Source organism: Chamaea fasciata, unplaced genomic scaffold, assembly GCF_029207755.1.
Source record: "Chamaea fasciata isolate MVZ Bird 193981 ecotype frontalis unplaced genomic scaffold, bChaFas1.0.hap1 SCAF_12, whole genome shotgun sequence".
Classification (NCBI taxonomy): Eukaryota; Metazoa; Chordata; class Aves; order Passeriformes; family Sylviidae; genus Chamaea; species Chamaea fasciata.
The window spans coordinates 5,804,418-5,821,032 of NW_027094097.1; the positions used below are offsets into that span (position 1 = coordinate 5,804,418).

General features: G+C 39.4%; 1 protein-coding gene across 2 annotated transcripts in view; it reads right to left on the bottom strand.

The window, feature by feature from the left end:
- Positions 1–334: 334 nt before the first annotated feature.
- TOX3 (TOX high mobility group box family member 3) overlaps positions 335–16,615 on the bottom strand; it is a 73,750-nt gene continuing 57,469 nt past the window's right edge. For both annotated transcript variants that reach the window (XM_066194305.1, XM_066194304.1), the window contains exons 4-7: positions 5,979–6,248; positions 4,454–4,681; positions 3,061–3,141; positions 335–1,637 (exon numbers count right to left, since the gene is read on the bottom strand). In XM_066194305.1, coding sequence (XP_066050402.1) covers positions 900–1,637; positions 3,061–3,141; positions 4,454–4,681; positions 5,979–6,248 — 1,317 coding nt within the window. In that variant the 3' untranslated portion in view covers positions 335–899. The remainder of the gene's footprint in view (positions 1,638–3,060; positions 3,142–4,453; positions 4,682–5,978; positions 6,249–16,615) is intronic.

A 16,615-nucleotide genomic window follows, 5' to 3' on the forward strand; every position in this document is an offset into this window, starting at 1 on the left:
AATATTTACATTGATTATTCAGTTGTGGAGTTTCATTTAAATATTCTACTGGTTTTACAGCGTATTAATAACTTGCATTTCTCATTTTAGCTTTCTGTAATAACAGTTTTATTTAAGTGCATTTCCCTTTTAAAAATACAGTGTATTAAATCTGAAACTCATCACTTCGACACAGAATATAATATTCACATTTGTTCGGTAATTGAAATTAACGTAAGAGGGTAAATGTCAATATATATTTTCTTAAGAACTATGGCAGGTTTATTTGGAGAAAGGAAGTGAAAAGTTGGGTCAAACATTTAAGTCCAGTTACTTGCATTTGTTTTTCTGAAGACATTTAGGAGAGGAAAAAAAAAATAAGAGCTTTGGCAAAAATCTGTGATTTACTCTAATTTTTCATGACAAAAAATGCCATCAACTAACTCATGTAATACAAGTATGATTGTATGAAATCCAATCATAATTTTACAGGTAGTTACAACTGTGCTTTAAGGGCTTCATGAGTTCATACTGCCTTGAAGTGCATTATTCACTTTTAGAGAAAGAAGGGTTATAGCATATAACTCTGAAAGGCCATTTTGCAGTCATAAGGTCCAGGTATTTATTAGGCCAGTTGATTCACATATTGTAGGTAAAGCTTAAATAAATTAAAAAGGCATCACATGAAAAAGAGAACAGCATTTTTTTCTTTTAAACAAAATGATTTATAGTCAGCTAAAAGATGATACACAGCTACATTGTAGTTCTTTATTGCCTATCTAATAGACACTTTAGAGGATCATTTGATCTGTTATGCATCCCTGCATAACTACCATCAACAATTTACAGTTTTCAGCCAAATATGGTTTACCCCCTACCCCCTCCATCAACACAAAGCCATGTTGCAAGATCATTTATCTTCAGAAAATACTGACCTGCGATAATACTTGAGTCTGTGTCTGAGACTGTATTTGTGACTGGTGCTGCTGAGGTGCTGGCTGAGGGCTCCCAATGGCAGGGATGGGAGAAGTGATCTGCGGGGCTCCTGGAGAATGCTGCTGAGGAGAAGGCTGTGACTGGTGTTGCATATGCTGCATTTGCTGCTGCTGCATTTGCTGAAGCTGTATGTGCTGCAGTTGCTGTTGCATTTGCTGTTGATTAATCTGCTGCTGAAGATGCTGCTGCTGCTGCAAATGTTGCTGCATGTGGTGCTGAAAATGCTGCTGCTGCATTTGCTGTTGTATTTGCTGATGCATTTGATGCTGATGTAGCTGCTGCTGTTGCATCTGCTGCATCTGTTGCTGCTGGAGCTGCTGCATCTGGTGCTGCTGGCTTTGCATGGAGGGACTGACTTGAGACGAAGAGGGCGTTGGCACCATGTTTGTGCCCATGGAGCTTATCAATGGAGCTGCAATGTTTGTTGGCATGTTTGGGGCAATGGTAACAGAAGCCACAATCTGGTTCATCGGCAGCCTCATGGTCAAGGGTTTTGGAGCAATTGCTCTGGAAAGGGGCTGCTGAAGAGTTTGGGGAGACGCCGACACCGTCGCGTGTTGAGAAAGAGAACTATTCAGAATAAGGGAGGAAGACAAATTTGTGGATGCCAGTGTTTGCTGAACAGAGCGAATTGTCTGGGCCTCAGCGGATTCTGCAGCAGCCTGTGTTTGGAAGAGAAATTAATTGTCTTTTCAACGGAAAAAAACACTGTTACTGTTTACATGGTAATAAAAGTAATAGCTACTGAGAGACCTTTGCCATGTTTTGTTTTCTATCAGAAAAAAAATCAATCTGCAGTCTGAAAACAATCACTGATCACCAACACATTGTATCACCTCCTTATCTGCTTCCTTATATGGTACCTCCAGGTCTCACCTGGACAAAAACTAACTTGTGCCCTTGATCAACACCAGAAAGTCACAGATGTCACATACATTTTGTCTCTGAAAGAGCTAGAGCAGGCCCAACATATTCGCATGTTTCTCAAAACACCCTGCTCTTTGGGAGTCAGCAGCACACACTCCCCACCCCGTGAGTTATCAGCCAATGAGCAATTAACTGTTGCACTCTTTAGACATTTACCTGAGAAGGTAATAAATTGTGCTGCACAAGTGTCTATCCCCTCCATAACCCCAGCAACCATCTCACATGAAAAAGAAGAAATCTTCCAGCTTTCAAAGCACATGTATAATATCTGATGTTGTATTTTTAATCATTAATTAAAATACACAGCAACTTTCCATATGATTTACTAATGTTCTGCAGTTGTACATCCAAATAAATATTCCCAGGAGTTAAGACATCATCACTCTCTCTGAATTTCTTGTGATTGAATATATTTTTGTAGTTGATCTTTATAAAACATTATTGGATAAATAACCACCTTGGTAATGTTTTACCCATATTTTAGATGCCTATAAGCACATTTCCATTTATGATATTCAGATGCAACAGAACTACAACCTGCATAGTGCTGCCGTCTAGAAAGGTAAATTCTCAAGTAAGACAGCAGAGCTTTGTTTTCTTCACAGGTTTTATTTTAACTCAGGATCCACTAAAATACTCCATGTGGCTCACTGCCAGTTAGTGCATTTTTTAGTACTCTCCAAATTCAGAGCCACTATGCATTTCTTTACCCTCACCTGCAAGAATACTTAAGCTTTGTCACCCAACAACTGCTCTCCAACTCCACGCAAAGCAAGCCTGTCCTTTGAGAAGCAGCAATCGAGGAAAAACAAACCTCTGCAAACAGCTTGCAAATATTAATGTCAAAAGGTCGGTATATTTTTCATGACTGAATTTTATTTGTGTGGTGAAGTGCATTGCTTTGCCTCCGCAGCTCAAGGAAGATGTACAATTACAAAGATATTTTCTGGTAATCATTAGTGTGCCAGTAGAGAGATGAAATTATTTTTGCAGACACTAAGCAGGGTTCAAGCAGCAGCACAACATCTTGTAGAGCTGTATTACAGAAATCCTAGGATTCTATTTCCATTGTGCATAACATCCCCCCCTTGCCCCAAATATTTCAATATCATTGGTAAAAGCTTATTTGCATTACGTCGAAGGCATTATTAGGCTTACCTTAGAAACAAGGCTTGCTCTGTAGGCAGCAAGAGCCTTTAGGTATTCTTTTTTGGCAGCTTCAGTTTTTCTTTTATATACCTGTTAAAAGAGACCACAATTTCACCAACTTCAACTATTAAGCTGTTTTTGCCAGAATGCTCTCAAAATCACTTGCAAAGAAACAAAAGATGTAGACCGAACCCCCTGAAAACATTCTACTGTTAGATGTGCTTTTTCTTATTTGAAAGTTCTAAATATTCTTGCAGGCTTTCAGGTCTGCTTGCACTCCAATTTATGTTAATTATCAGGAATAACAAAAGCCTGCTATTTGACATCAGTTTGAGCAGCCAACTGATTGACAAGACAACCTATGCACTCTTTCCTTCCCCAGAAAACAGTATTTTGTTGACTCCAAGTAGCAGGGATATTAGAAAATTGAGTATTTCAAATGCCAAAATGCATCAGCAGTAGTCTAGAATAGCAAAATACACCTAAGCATTTTTTTAAAACAAATACTTGAACTACATATTAAAAAAAAATCTGTAGCCCTTTAAAAAAGGTGAATCAAAGAGCTTAGACTTGCCCCAAAGCCAGCATGAGAGAATCCCATTGAGTTAAACAAGAAAAGTTAGGCAAAAATTACTAAATCTATATTTTTAATCATCAGTAAATTTAAATTCATCTTTAAATCATGTTCTTTATCATCTGTTAGATCAGACTAAAAGTTTCTAAATGTATTTCAGAAACAAGTACCATTCATCTCTTGCCAAAAGACGTTCTACATGGGAATCTGTTCTCCCATAGAAGCTTCTATTAACTGTTACTGGGAACAGACAAACAAAGGGTATTTTTTAACCCCCTTCAATCCATGTGCAGCAGTTTCATGTGCATAGGAAGAAGAATAGCCTTTAAGGAAGTACAAAACTCATCACTGTACCAAGCTGAAGCTGGAGATAGCATTTCACACACAACACGGTGATGAGACTCAGAGGATTGGCTTCAAAGGTTAGGAATCAACACACTTTGTAACAAATTCATAAGGCAGATCAAAGGAAATGGTAAATATGCTGCACCTTCTATTTTCTAACTTATTAATAGGAAGCAAGGGCTTTGAAACAGCAATCATCAAAAGATGGTTTAAGAGGACTCTAGGACACTATAACCTGAGCTCTTCTACAAACTGCCCTTCAAAATTTAAAGACAAATACAGTCATTTAACACTACCTGTTGGCTCTTACAAAGAAATAATTTTTAGATGCCAGGTCTTCAGAAAGTTCAAAACTCAGTGTAGCTCTACAGAGGTAGAGTTCTACATCAGCAAGCAGTGTGGTCCGCTCAGAGCAGAGGTAGGAGGATTTTTTTACATGGATTACTATATTACTTCTGGTGAGATAACCCTGCACCAATTTACCTGTTTTTGTTCTTCTCCTAAACTGTCCCACATAGATGCCACTATTTTTGAAACATCTCCAAAAGTAGCATTCGGGTTCTGTCCTTTAATTGCAGCTTGTGTGTCCCTGAAGAAAAGGGCATATGCTGACACTGGCTTCTGTGGCTCATTGGGGTCTTTCTTTTTCTTCTTCTTTGGAGTCTTGGGCTTCTTGCCAGAATCTGGGGCAGCTCTTTTTTCTCCAGTAGCCTAAGAAACAGTAAGATAAGAACAGTCAATAAATGCATGAAATAAGTCAGATAAATTGCAAAAAAATATCGACAGTCAGTTGTAATATTATATAGATTAATCTATTATGTAGGCAAACCTTGGGAAAGTCCTGTTGTGCAGGCCCTTCTTTTTACCAAGGAGTACTTAGTCTCAGCATAATCTCATTGGATCTGCTGGAACTAAATGCATGAGTAGTTACTACTCATTTTAAGCATGGCTCTGAGAGCCATGTCTTATGAGCTCGACCTGAGAAAGGACACCCCAATGCTAATTTGTATTAAAAAAAATTAATATTTAGTTCATAACATATTTTGAAAAGGCCATCTATGCTTTTCCCTTTAAGATACAATCCCAGCAGTCGAGACTCAAAAGGCAAAAGCGTGGAGGCATTTGCCAACCCCAGGCCTAGACAGGCAACTTAGACCAGGGGTTAAAAATCCCACCCTTCAGGCAAAAAGTAGCAGCAACTCAGCAGTTTGTGTCCATCTGCCGCTGCACTGGCTGTGCCCCCTCAGGCCCCCAGTGCTCCCTGGGCAGGGCAGGTGCCACGGGCAGGCACCCACAGCCCCTCTCTTCCCTCTGGGATGAGGATCCCAGCACCTCTGCTCCCTGTGTGTGCCTCGTGCCCTGGACCCTCTTTGTTGAACTATGCACAGGTTATTGCAACAAGGGGATCAAGTGGCTCTAAATATACCTCTATGATAGTAATTTAATTTGATATTTTGAGGATTCTGTACAATGAGCTTTCCACATGCATAACTTCCATCAACTTAATGAGAAAACCTTTCATGGAACAGTCTTAAATTAGGCCTTTAACATATACTGCAATAACAACATTTGTACTTCATTCGGTCAATATTTTTTTTTCCTTTTATAAGAGATTTATTAAAAGGAAAATATAAGTTAACTAAACATTCACTTAGAAGAAAGCTTATTTTACTTCTCTCTAAACACATCTATGTTTTACATGACTCCAGAGAATTCTAAAATTACAAAACTGCCCAAAACTGATGCCTGAAGAGATTCAACAGAACTGAAAACCTGAGCCAAATTGGACCAAAAGAAAAAAAAAAAATTTCTTAGGTTTATTATTATAGGGTTAGCATAGAAACTTCCTAAGAAAAGAAGGTAAGCAGCAAATTAATCATTTTCCACTTCACCATAACATTTGTATTTGAAATGACCACATTGCAGCTGAGCTGATAGTGCCGCATCCATGAGGATACAGCGTGCGGATGTGTGAAGCTTGCTCGCTGCAGCACATGGAATAACTTACTCTGTTTGATTCATCTGCATCCTCTTCATTGATAGAGCTAGATGGGGAAGGAGTGGCTGATTTACTTGCAGGAGGGGAGGGAGAAGTGTGTGGCAAATTAGTGCCTCCTAAATTTAGCCCCAGCTGCGCACTCAACTGAGACTGGTTAATGGTGGTGAGCTGAGATGGAGGCATAATTCCCGAATGAGCAGCATCAGTCATATGGACAATAGATCTCATAATCAGAGAGTGATCCTGGCGGTACTGGGACACTTGGGTGTGACTCTGATCCTAAAAGAGATGGAAACGTTGTTTAGATATTAACAGTTACCATACAGCAGTATCAGGTGAAGTTATGTTCACAGGCTCACAGAACCAACACTGTCAACATGCCGTTTGCTTCCTTTCTTTTTAATGAATTAAATATATTTTAAATAAATTAAGTGTAGCAACAGTTATTATAATTGCCCCAGACTTCACTTTTCCTCCAACTGGGGCTGGTTGTCTTGGTTTTTGGACTAAGAATTGCATTTCTCTATTTTTAAACATTTCTTCCCTTGATGTAGTGAGAAATACCCACCTAAACAACAGGGAACCAGGATGACTGAGGAAAACATTGCAAATGAGGAGACAAACTCTTGTCAGAAAGTAAACAAAACTGGGATGGGATGAGGGGATATATATATGAGAGAGAGATAAGCATCTTCCTTTACTGATCTTCAATAATTCTTGGCCATTACAAGTACCAGCAGTAGGTATAAACCAGCCCTGTGTGAGTGGGATTTTAAGGCTGTTTTAAACACAGAACACTGCCCTGCCAGGGCTGGAGCACATTCACTGCAGCAGGCTGGAGAACCAGTCCAGTAATCCTAAACACTCCTAAAGATCCCTGTTGGCAAGTACCACATAAAACTGCACATTTTTGTCTTTAATCCAACAATCAAACGTGTGGAAGTAGCAATCGATGTACAAATCACTGACTTTATTTTTCTTGTACTCTGCATCTCAGAAACACAAGTGCTTGCATGGTTTGGTTTCTACTGTTTCTTGAGGGCACAAACTGTGTCTCCTACATCTGCACAACATTTAGCACATTTGTAAATAAAAAGAAGCAAGACCCTGAAGGTAAAGTCAGCTGCAATCTGCCTATGAAAACTATCTTTTTTTTGACCACACACAGATCAATACACAATGAAGGAACATGTAAACAGAAAAGAAGATTTTTTAAAAAGTTAATAAGAGAATAAATAGCTCACAAATTGATTCAGCAACCTGATTAATCTACAGTCATTGTTTGAACAGCCAGAAACATGAGAAATAAATTAGATTTTGAAAACTCTTTCATTATTAATAAGCCACATTGCAATTAGTAGCAGGTGCAATGATCCTTAATGAAACGACACAGAACAAAACAGCAATTGTGGGAGCCCACTGGACTTCCACAACAGAGCTTGACCTTCCTGGTGCTCTCTTATTAAGTATGGAGAAGTACAAACCAGTTTTCAAAAATCTGTGTCAGCATGGAGGCAAAAGTTTAGCCCAAATGACTTTGTCTTACTTTGGATAACGCTGCCCTCAAGAGAGGCAATGCTTCTATGCTCCTGGAAGCCTTTCCTTGGCTGGGACAAGGGTGGCCATACAAAGGAGCAACACGTGTTAGAGAAGACGCACACCCTGCCTCATGTATCTTTACACACAAACGCTGTAGCTCACCACTTCTCTTTACAGCTGTAAACCACATTAATTCTGAATATGACATTCATGTCTCTTTCTGCTGAAGCCGACACAGTAAAAACAAATCCTTCTCTAGCGTAAAAGTACCTGTGGTGGTGCAGCTGGGTCCAGCACAGATCAAGTCAACCTCACAAGCTCACGATCCAGATCCTGTGCACCAGGGCCCACCCTCATTTTCCCCAAGCTTCCCCAGCCATTGCCAGCTTGGCTCATCATCCATACCCTACCACACTGCTTTTCGTACTTCTTAAATGCTTTTAATATTTCAGTAAAGGACTGTAGCTCCTTAGAGATGAGTGTGTGTGCCAAAAGTGGAGCGCTTGATACAGAAAGATCAAAACATCCGACTTATTGGCTGAAATACCCATTTGCTTCAGGGCACCTTTCTGTGCAAATTTACTGCTGTTAACTACAGGGTCATTTTGATTGTGACTTGTATTGGCAGTGGCATCTGGAAGTCATTCAAAGTCTTTTGTGAAACGATATCACTCTCTGCCTATTACTCCAATCATTTTAGCTTACAGATGTTACTTTATTGCATGAAAAAAAAACTCTGCTGGATTTTTTCAACAAAGCTGAAGATCATCAGAATAACCTTCTCTCATAAAAACTAACTTTCTTCATTATTGCACAGACTTGGAGGTGTTCTATCCCTAAAAGCCTTGCTTTTGTTCTCCCTTTATTGCTACATAATACAGGCCTTTCTGGCCTTTACACTGAGGCAACAAAATGTGATGACATGGATTACAAACCATTTACTCCAAGTCTTGTCATTTCGGTTGCATCTATGATTTTATTGAGACTAAATTCTCTTGACTTGCACTGACCCAGAATCTAATTTTATACACAAGCACATGAATTCTTAACTGTCCCTTTTTCTGATATTATTTGATGCTTGTGTGAGTTTTCTGCATCCGCATACTTAATTTCAGTCTTTCTTTTCTGAATCTTTTCCTGATTTCTTTAGCCTTTTTTTTTTTTTTTTCAATCTTAAGAGCTTCAGTAAAATCTAGCAATGGCAACAATATTTTGTAACTGGCCATTTAGAACTAAACTGATAAGATTTACTATATGAAAGAAAATGTTTCATATAATATCCAATGCCTTATTATTCATATTATATGTGCACATGAAAACAACAAACAATGCATTTTCTGCACTCTGAGTTTAAGTTATATAAAAATCTGATCAAAATTTAAAAAAGAAAGGAACAGGATTTTAATTTTTTGCTTTGTGGTACAGTGCTGTGGGCCTGAACAACCTATGGTACCTTTACAAAAGCTTTCAGACAAAGAAGTATAAAGTATGTTTTATGTGTGTACAGTGGTCTGGAAAGAAGGCAGGAAGGCTAGTTCATAGCAATATTAAAGCCAGTGGCATTTTTCTATAGCTCCTGAGCAAACAAAAGTCTTCTAAGAAGGGAGCTAAATCAAGAAAACAACATTTCCATCAATTATCTTTACTCTTATTTTTTTCCCTGATACTATCAAAGGCCAATACCAAACTGAAAGGATCAGTAGCATTTCATTATGCTTGAGATGTTTATCAAAGAAATGCTTAACAACGAAAATCATCCTGTACCAGAAGCACACACAGAAATATGAGTGCACTGAAGCACCCACATGACATCCTAATTACATTACTATATGAAAATTGAAAAGCTTACTTATCCAAAAATAATCCACTGAGAACATCACAAGCTCTTTTACATAAACTTAACCTGAAGTAAATGTGATACACAAGTATTAAAAGCATTCAAGATTTTTGTAACATTAAGCAAAAACCAAGATATTAGTTCTGACAAAATTCATGAACTTCTCAAGCAGACAGTATCAAGTTTTGGTTGAACTTGATCTGCTTTACAGCCTTAGATTGAAGTTAGGCAAAACCTGGTGACCTTAAAACAAGTCAGGCAAAGCTCAGCCACTGGTTTACTCAGCATGACAATCAAACAAGGACATAATGTGTGAAACCAAAACCAAAAGAGAAATAACTTGTTTAATTCCTCTGCAGACTGAAATGGCTTTGACTCTGATCAATCTGTTGTCACCCTACATGAGTGCTACAAACCCCTCAGGAACAGAGACATTTATTGAGGGGAACACTGGCCACCTCTATGGGCTCTTCAGTGACAGGACGAGGGGCAACAGCTCTGAACAGAGCAAGGGGGGTTGGATAAGGGATTAGGGGGCAGCTCTTTAATTGTGAGGATGATGAAGCCTGGGACAGAGAAGCTCAAGGCCAGGGAGGATGGGGCCCTGAGCACCCTGGTCTAGTGGAAGGTTTCCTGCCCACAGCAGGGGGGTTGGAAATGGGTAATCTTTAAAGTCCCTTCCAACCCAAATAATTTTACCTTTCTACAATTCTAATTATATACTCAGAATTTAAAAAGGCAGAATATTGTTAAAATTGTTTTCCCCTTCTCAAGACAACTTTATGGTGACTGTGTAGGCACACTCTCTTACACAGCTGTCACCACCCTGTTGCACACATTATTAAGACATTCAGAATTTGATTCATAGAAGACCTCATCAAAGGAACCATAAAGATATCTGCCCATCAAACTATCCTACTCTCAACAATTCTACTCACTTTAGACAGCCATGCCATAGAAGTCATATTTAGTCCTATTGCTAAAGGACACGTCTCACAGCCTATGACAAATATATAACTTACTTCACAATGATTTGTGAAAGAATAAGTTCTCAAATATCAATGCATCAACAGACGCTGGAAAGAAAATAATGGAGTAAGGAGACTTTAAAAAAAAGAAAAGAAAAAAAGAAAAGAAAGGAATGTTTAAACTCCCACATTTTATTTTATTCAGTCTTATCAAAGGTGTTTTTCAACGTACCATGGAGTACTAAGTGAAAAAATTATATTATTAAAAGATAGTTTGTTCTTCTGTTAGCAACTCATTAAGCATCCAGTAGTTAGTATAGCTTGTAATAGAGTTAGTATTTATTTTGACAGATAAATGCATCCAGCCATTACATTGAGAGATGTCCTAATTTCCACTTACTTACCCTGCATTTTAAGAATCATTTCCATACAGTAATTCTATCCTGAATTCCTACCCTGATATAATTTTAATCTCTGGGAACATTCAACAAGACATTAAAAATTATAACTAGGAAATTACTTTTCAGAACATTTTTGAGCAATACTGAAGTCTTGATTAAAATCAATGCCTACAACCTTCCATCATTTAAATATGCAATACCTCCAGTGAGGCTCTGGTCATGTGACGACTGATGGAAGTGCCCCATGGAAGTGCCTGCAGGAGGATGTTGGGCTGGGATCTGACCCCAGGCTGCGTGAGATACTTTAAGGGAATTGAGAAATCTGCCAACCAAAATAACTAAAGAATAACTAAGCAAAACCCAACATTTATGGTTATGTTCACTGTGCCCTGGTTTCAGAAGTTGACTTAAACTATTATATATTCTATTGCCTGAGGAATTCATCACTGTCAATGTAACATAAGCTGATGCAATATTTTAAAGGATGTATTTAAGTTGAAGTAAATGCACTGCAATGTAAAGAGTGAAATCCTCGGTTGTCCCTGACTGTAAATTACTCTCTTTACTTTTAGTCAAGTCAGCATATCTCTAGAAGAAATCCTCAATATTCTTTTTCTCCACAAGTAAAACATAGATAAAAGAATCCATTAATCTAAATTTTTACAGGATTGGACTTCACTGCCAATCAAAACAAATCAAACTAACAGGATGCTTTTCTCTGTCAGAGATTAAATCCTTACTTAATAGAATACAAAACAGTTGCACTTGGTACTGCCACCACTGAAGAAGTGTCCTTCCTCTCCCCTCCACACACACCATCATCACTAATAGAGCTGTCAAACTGCAGTTATCAGGAGATCCTACAAGCAGCAGCTTCTTTACTCTGGCAGCGAAAAACTCCCATGTTCCACTTCATGTCTCTGTAGAAAAGTAAAGCTACCTAATTTGATTCCCAAAAAAAAGTGTACACGAAACAGTACATGTCAATTAGTAGAAAAAAAAAATATGTCTTCATTGGATTCTAAGAGATAGGTTGGTGACAAGAGGTTCACACACATTCTATTGCCTGAAGAACATGAAGAACACACCATTTTTTGGTCCATGTGCCTATCCAGTCACTCTCCTCTCTTCTGTTCACACATAAACCACAGAAGAGACATAAAAAGAAAAAAACAAAACCCAAACCCAATGAACATGAGGGCCCACTGATTTGTTCCTTAAAACAGAGCAACTTATTTTGGGGGTCTTTGGGGGCTACTATGGGGGTCATACAAGGTAGGTATTCTCAAAATCAAGTCACTCATTTGTGCACCACTTCTTGAGCTTGCACGGACTTGTTATATAACAACATACTGCCTAATATACTGCATCTGTAGTGGAAGCCGGCGGTGCAAAGTGTCAGTTTTGTTCCTGCCTACCCCAGGCCTGAAATTTTGCCCCTCTGTGGTTTGCGCACAGGCACCCGGGATGTTTTCTGCAGCAATTTTCACCACCAAGCACTTATTTAAGGTACATACTGCAAATGCCACTGATGCTTTCCTTGCACCACTGACGGGTGGGAGGTGCCATGTGAGACCAGCAAACCACAGGTGAAAACCCCTTCTGTGGAAGCACACTCAGGGGTTGGCAGCAGGAGTACAGTGACACCAGGCACTGCAGCACCACCTCAGAGATGCCATTCCAAACGGGAAGGTGCCAGGGACAGGGCCAGCCACCCAGGCACCTGCCACACCAACGCAGCTGCAGCTCCCAGGACTCACTCTACCTCTGCAACATGGTGCTGTGGCCTCTGCTGCAACCAGTCATTCACAGCATGCTCAGCTCTGAATCCCTAACAAAACACTGTGTTACATGGCGAAGGAATACACAAAGCTCACAGCAAGGTCAAAATCACACAACTACCAAACTAAGGGACAAAGACTTTAATCTGCAATGCTTAGAATTCTTTATTCAAATTCAAATTCTTACTGGAGATGCGCCACCACCCCTTCTAGAGTGTTTTCTCTTCGGGAACTGTTCTTACCCAGTTACTTTCCTGTGAGCCCACAGATTCCTCACATGAGCCCCAACCCAGGCTCAAGGGGTCATACTTTTTGGCTGCCTAATTGCTATCAAGTCCTTCTGCTCTTGCAGACAAGGACAGGCTGGTCACAGCCCTCCACCCACTCACAGTGGCTGCTGTTGCTGCTCTTTTAGCACCACCTAATTGACGACTTCTTTATAATTTAGTTTTTACACCATTTTGTAGAGGCGTTTTAAAACAGACTCTCCACTCTCTTCCTCCCAAGCTTCTACCATACTTTAAAGCATATTGAATCACACTCCTCTTGGACAAGGCACCCAACAGCATGATCACAATACATGTGTGACTCAGATCACAGATCTGGGCTCTGATCTGATGAGTCTCTTGGCATGAGGAGCTTCTCTCCAAATTAGCAGTACAAGCTTAGGTCTGCTGTATGCAAACAGTGACGGCACATTGCAAACAAATCCTGGATAGTTGAAATTAAGTCCCAGAATGTCAGATAAATGCTGTTAGCAGTTTTGTTACAACCTCCACAACTCAGGTGCTTGAGCTCCCAAATCAAAGGCAGACTTCAAAGGTCCTTATTATGCAGTGGAACGTGCATAATAAAGGAACGTGGGGAAAGAGTGTGAGGAAGCATGACAACTAACAAACATTATCAAAGGTAACAAGAATTGTGCAAGGAATTGCAGAGGGACGGACGCAGGTTACATGGCATTTTCATGTTTAAAAATTGCTACAAGTGTTGGTAGCTATGTTCAGGGATATGTTTTCTTTAGATTTTGCGGGGATTTTTCTGTTCTATGAGGTTTCTTTGTTTACTTGTTATTGGTTCCTAAAGTAAATCAGCAAAGTATGTCTCATTATATTTTGTATTACCAGACTCAGGTATGTTTTTCTTCCAGCTACCTGACAACAATGGGTAATTAAAAACTCTAAAGAGACTTCACATTTCTTCAACCCTTGCAAACTTGAAGTGCAAGGTGAGTATTGGGTAAGCTGTCCAAGGGGAAACATGAGTGGTAACAGCAGAGAATAGCAGGAATTTCAAAGGAAGTTTTCAAATTACCCATGAGCGAGGGTGGCTGGACCCAGCTAAGCCTTTGGCCAGGTACAGCACATCCAGACCAGCTGCAGCATCTGCCTCATTCAGCTGGCTTATGAACACGGCACCTGATTTGAGAGTTAAACTCAGGAGGCAGAATAGCTTAAAGCCATGGCCTAGGCTTAATGCACAGTTGTGTCCACAGCCCTATATGTCTGAGTTCCTTCTGAGCTCAGTTCTTGGGAATATCAGACACAGCTTCCACTCCAGTTCCTGACAGCTTCCCCAGTGAGCTATATTCTTTCCCCCATATTCATATGGCACCTCACAATATTTTCTGGAGCTGATAGATCTTGATTTAGGTACTGTTACTATAAAATAGTCTCTTTTCCCAGACTGTTCCGCCAATGTTACCGTGCTTCTCTTCTTTCATGCAGGAGTCCCTGATGACCTCAATAGGCAATAACCTACCTGTTTCAATTTTTATTATTTTTTAGTTTTATTTAGTGCCTGCTATTCAGGCAGGTGTCTTTGGCAACTGCTGCCACTTTGTTTCCTATGGAGCGGTCCCTTCTAGCAGTTACTGGGAGTGGCCTATTTTTAAGAACAGCAGAAGACATTTCTCTCTCTCCTTAAGAGGGGGCCAATTCATTGGTCTGTACCAATGAGCAATGAGAAGAGAGCACTTCTCAGAAAAATCACTCTATACCACCCAAACTGAGAATTACAATGTCGCTGAGAATATGAAAACCTTCACACTACCGTTCAGCAGGCCAGCACCATCTTCCCATCAGGCCCAAGCCACAGCACGCAGCCCCTGTGCCAGAGCCTCTGCTGCCTCCAGGGCTCTCTGCCCGTCACCCACCAGGGCTCTTCAGCCGGCCACCCACGTGCTCTGAAAGGTAACTGCAAAATGCCCAACTACCTCATCAGGTGTAGAATATTTAGTTCCACACCAAACCCAAAGAAATCACTCTGTAAAGACTTAGAAGTTGATCGGCAAAGCACCCAGCCCCAAGCTGTGTCACAGCCCAGGGGGGAGCGGCCACCAGAGCTGCCAGCTGAGTCCCAAAGCTCTCCTTTTCCAGAGCATCCCTCTTGTTCTGTCCACAGCCAAATGTCACTGCTCAGAGCAGCCCCAGCATCCTTTAATTCAGGGTTCCTTGAGATTAATTTTTCCTGGTACCACAAATTATGAAAAGCAGTGTCGGTAACAGCTGCCATTGCTGCTGGGAAAGGCCAACACAAACCAGACCAGCACTGCTGATTTAAATCCCGAGCTCAGCAACTCAGCACAGGCATCCAAGAAAATACAGAAGAGAATCTCTTTTTCTGGTAAGAGTAATTGCTACTTCTATAAACTAATACCTGGAAACTTGTGAAATTTGTTGTACATTTTGTATCAAAGATGACAACAAACACATTCATAACAATAACAAGGGCTTGTTTTAATAAACTATTTCAGGCGTTAAACACCTTAATGACCCATGAAATAACTGTTTCATCTGCAACAACATTAAACAATGTTGTTATAACATTTTATTAATTGAAAACCTACTCCATTCTCTCCCGATAGGAGATTACTGACTGGCTATTAAAAAGAGAGATGTAGAAATAAGTTTCTTTGTGAAGGAAAATTAAACATAAAAATGAGAAGCAGCCAGTCAGGTGAGCAGTGAAATAATCTTTTGCCAATTTCAAAGCAACGTTTTTAGTTTTTAGTCTTCCAGTCTTATGTTAATACATTCACTTAAAGTTCATTAGTAATTTGGGAATTTAAACTACTAAAAAAGATTTCAAGCTGTAAGTAAAAGGCATGTTCTGAAACATTAATAATATTTCTATTGTATGCAGCCTTTAATAAGCTCAGATTTGCACCTCATCTCTTTAAAGCCACATTCTTGATATGTTTATTTTAAAAGTCTCGTCTTCAAATAAAAGCAATAGTCACCATTGTGTCTTTGATTTGAGCACAGTGCCACTCCTAAGGAGTAATATAATTAAAGATGAGCATATTCCACGATGAATTAACCTTATCTGTGCAGAATCCTGACTGCACTGGCAGCACTACAACAAGTATAAAATATAAACAGGCTCAAATCTTCATCAAATAGGAAACACATTTTCTCTAGCAGCACAAGTAATGTAGTGAGCAATATATGTAAAACTATCAGTCTGTTTTTCTAACAATAGTACGTTTTTGAATAAAAGAAAAAATCAGACTGCAAAAAGACAATTATTTTACTGTCTGTTTCTTAGATATCAGAAAGAGAATTTTGAAATTCATCAAAGCTAACCTTCTGTTATGTACAACAGGCTAAGCTGAAAAGAATGTTAACAAGTTCAATTTTCATTCAATCAGCACTACTGCTCTCTGAAATGTTTCATTGCAGGAAAGAAATAAAAATAATCTATATGGTAATTATGAGGATGAATCCCCCAGTAACTTTCAGCTACATGAAAGGTCAGTTCTATTCAAGATATTTTATCAGTCCCCTGCACATACTCCTGTCCTGTCATTTTAAATCTGAACAGCATTTTATTTTCCCATTTACAGCTACCTGCAGAATTAAGTACTTAAGCCAAATAAGAAAAAAAAAAAAAAAAGAAAAAAAAAAAAAAAAGAAATGTTGAATGCTGGCAAAGGCTATAATAGCATGGAGATAAATCGTTCAGCTGCTCTCTCTCAAGCCTCTGGGGCTGCAGATTTTTCTTCTCCTGGTGCACTGTGGGTATTCAAAACTTGTTCAACATGATTTCATTTCATTTCAGGCACTGCCTGAGAAAACTAAATTACAGAATCAATCATACAGAAGGTCAGAGTGAGACT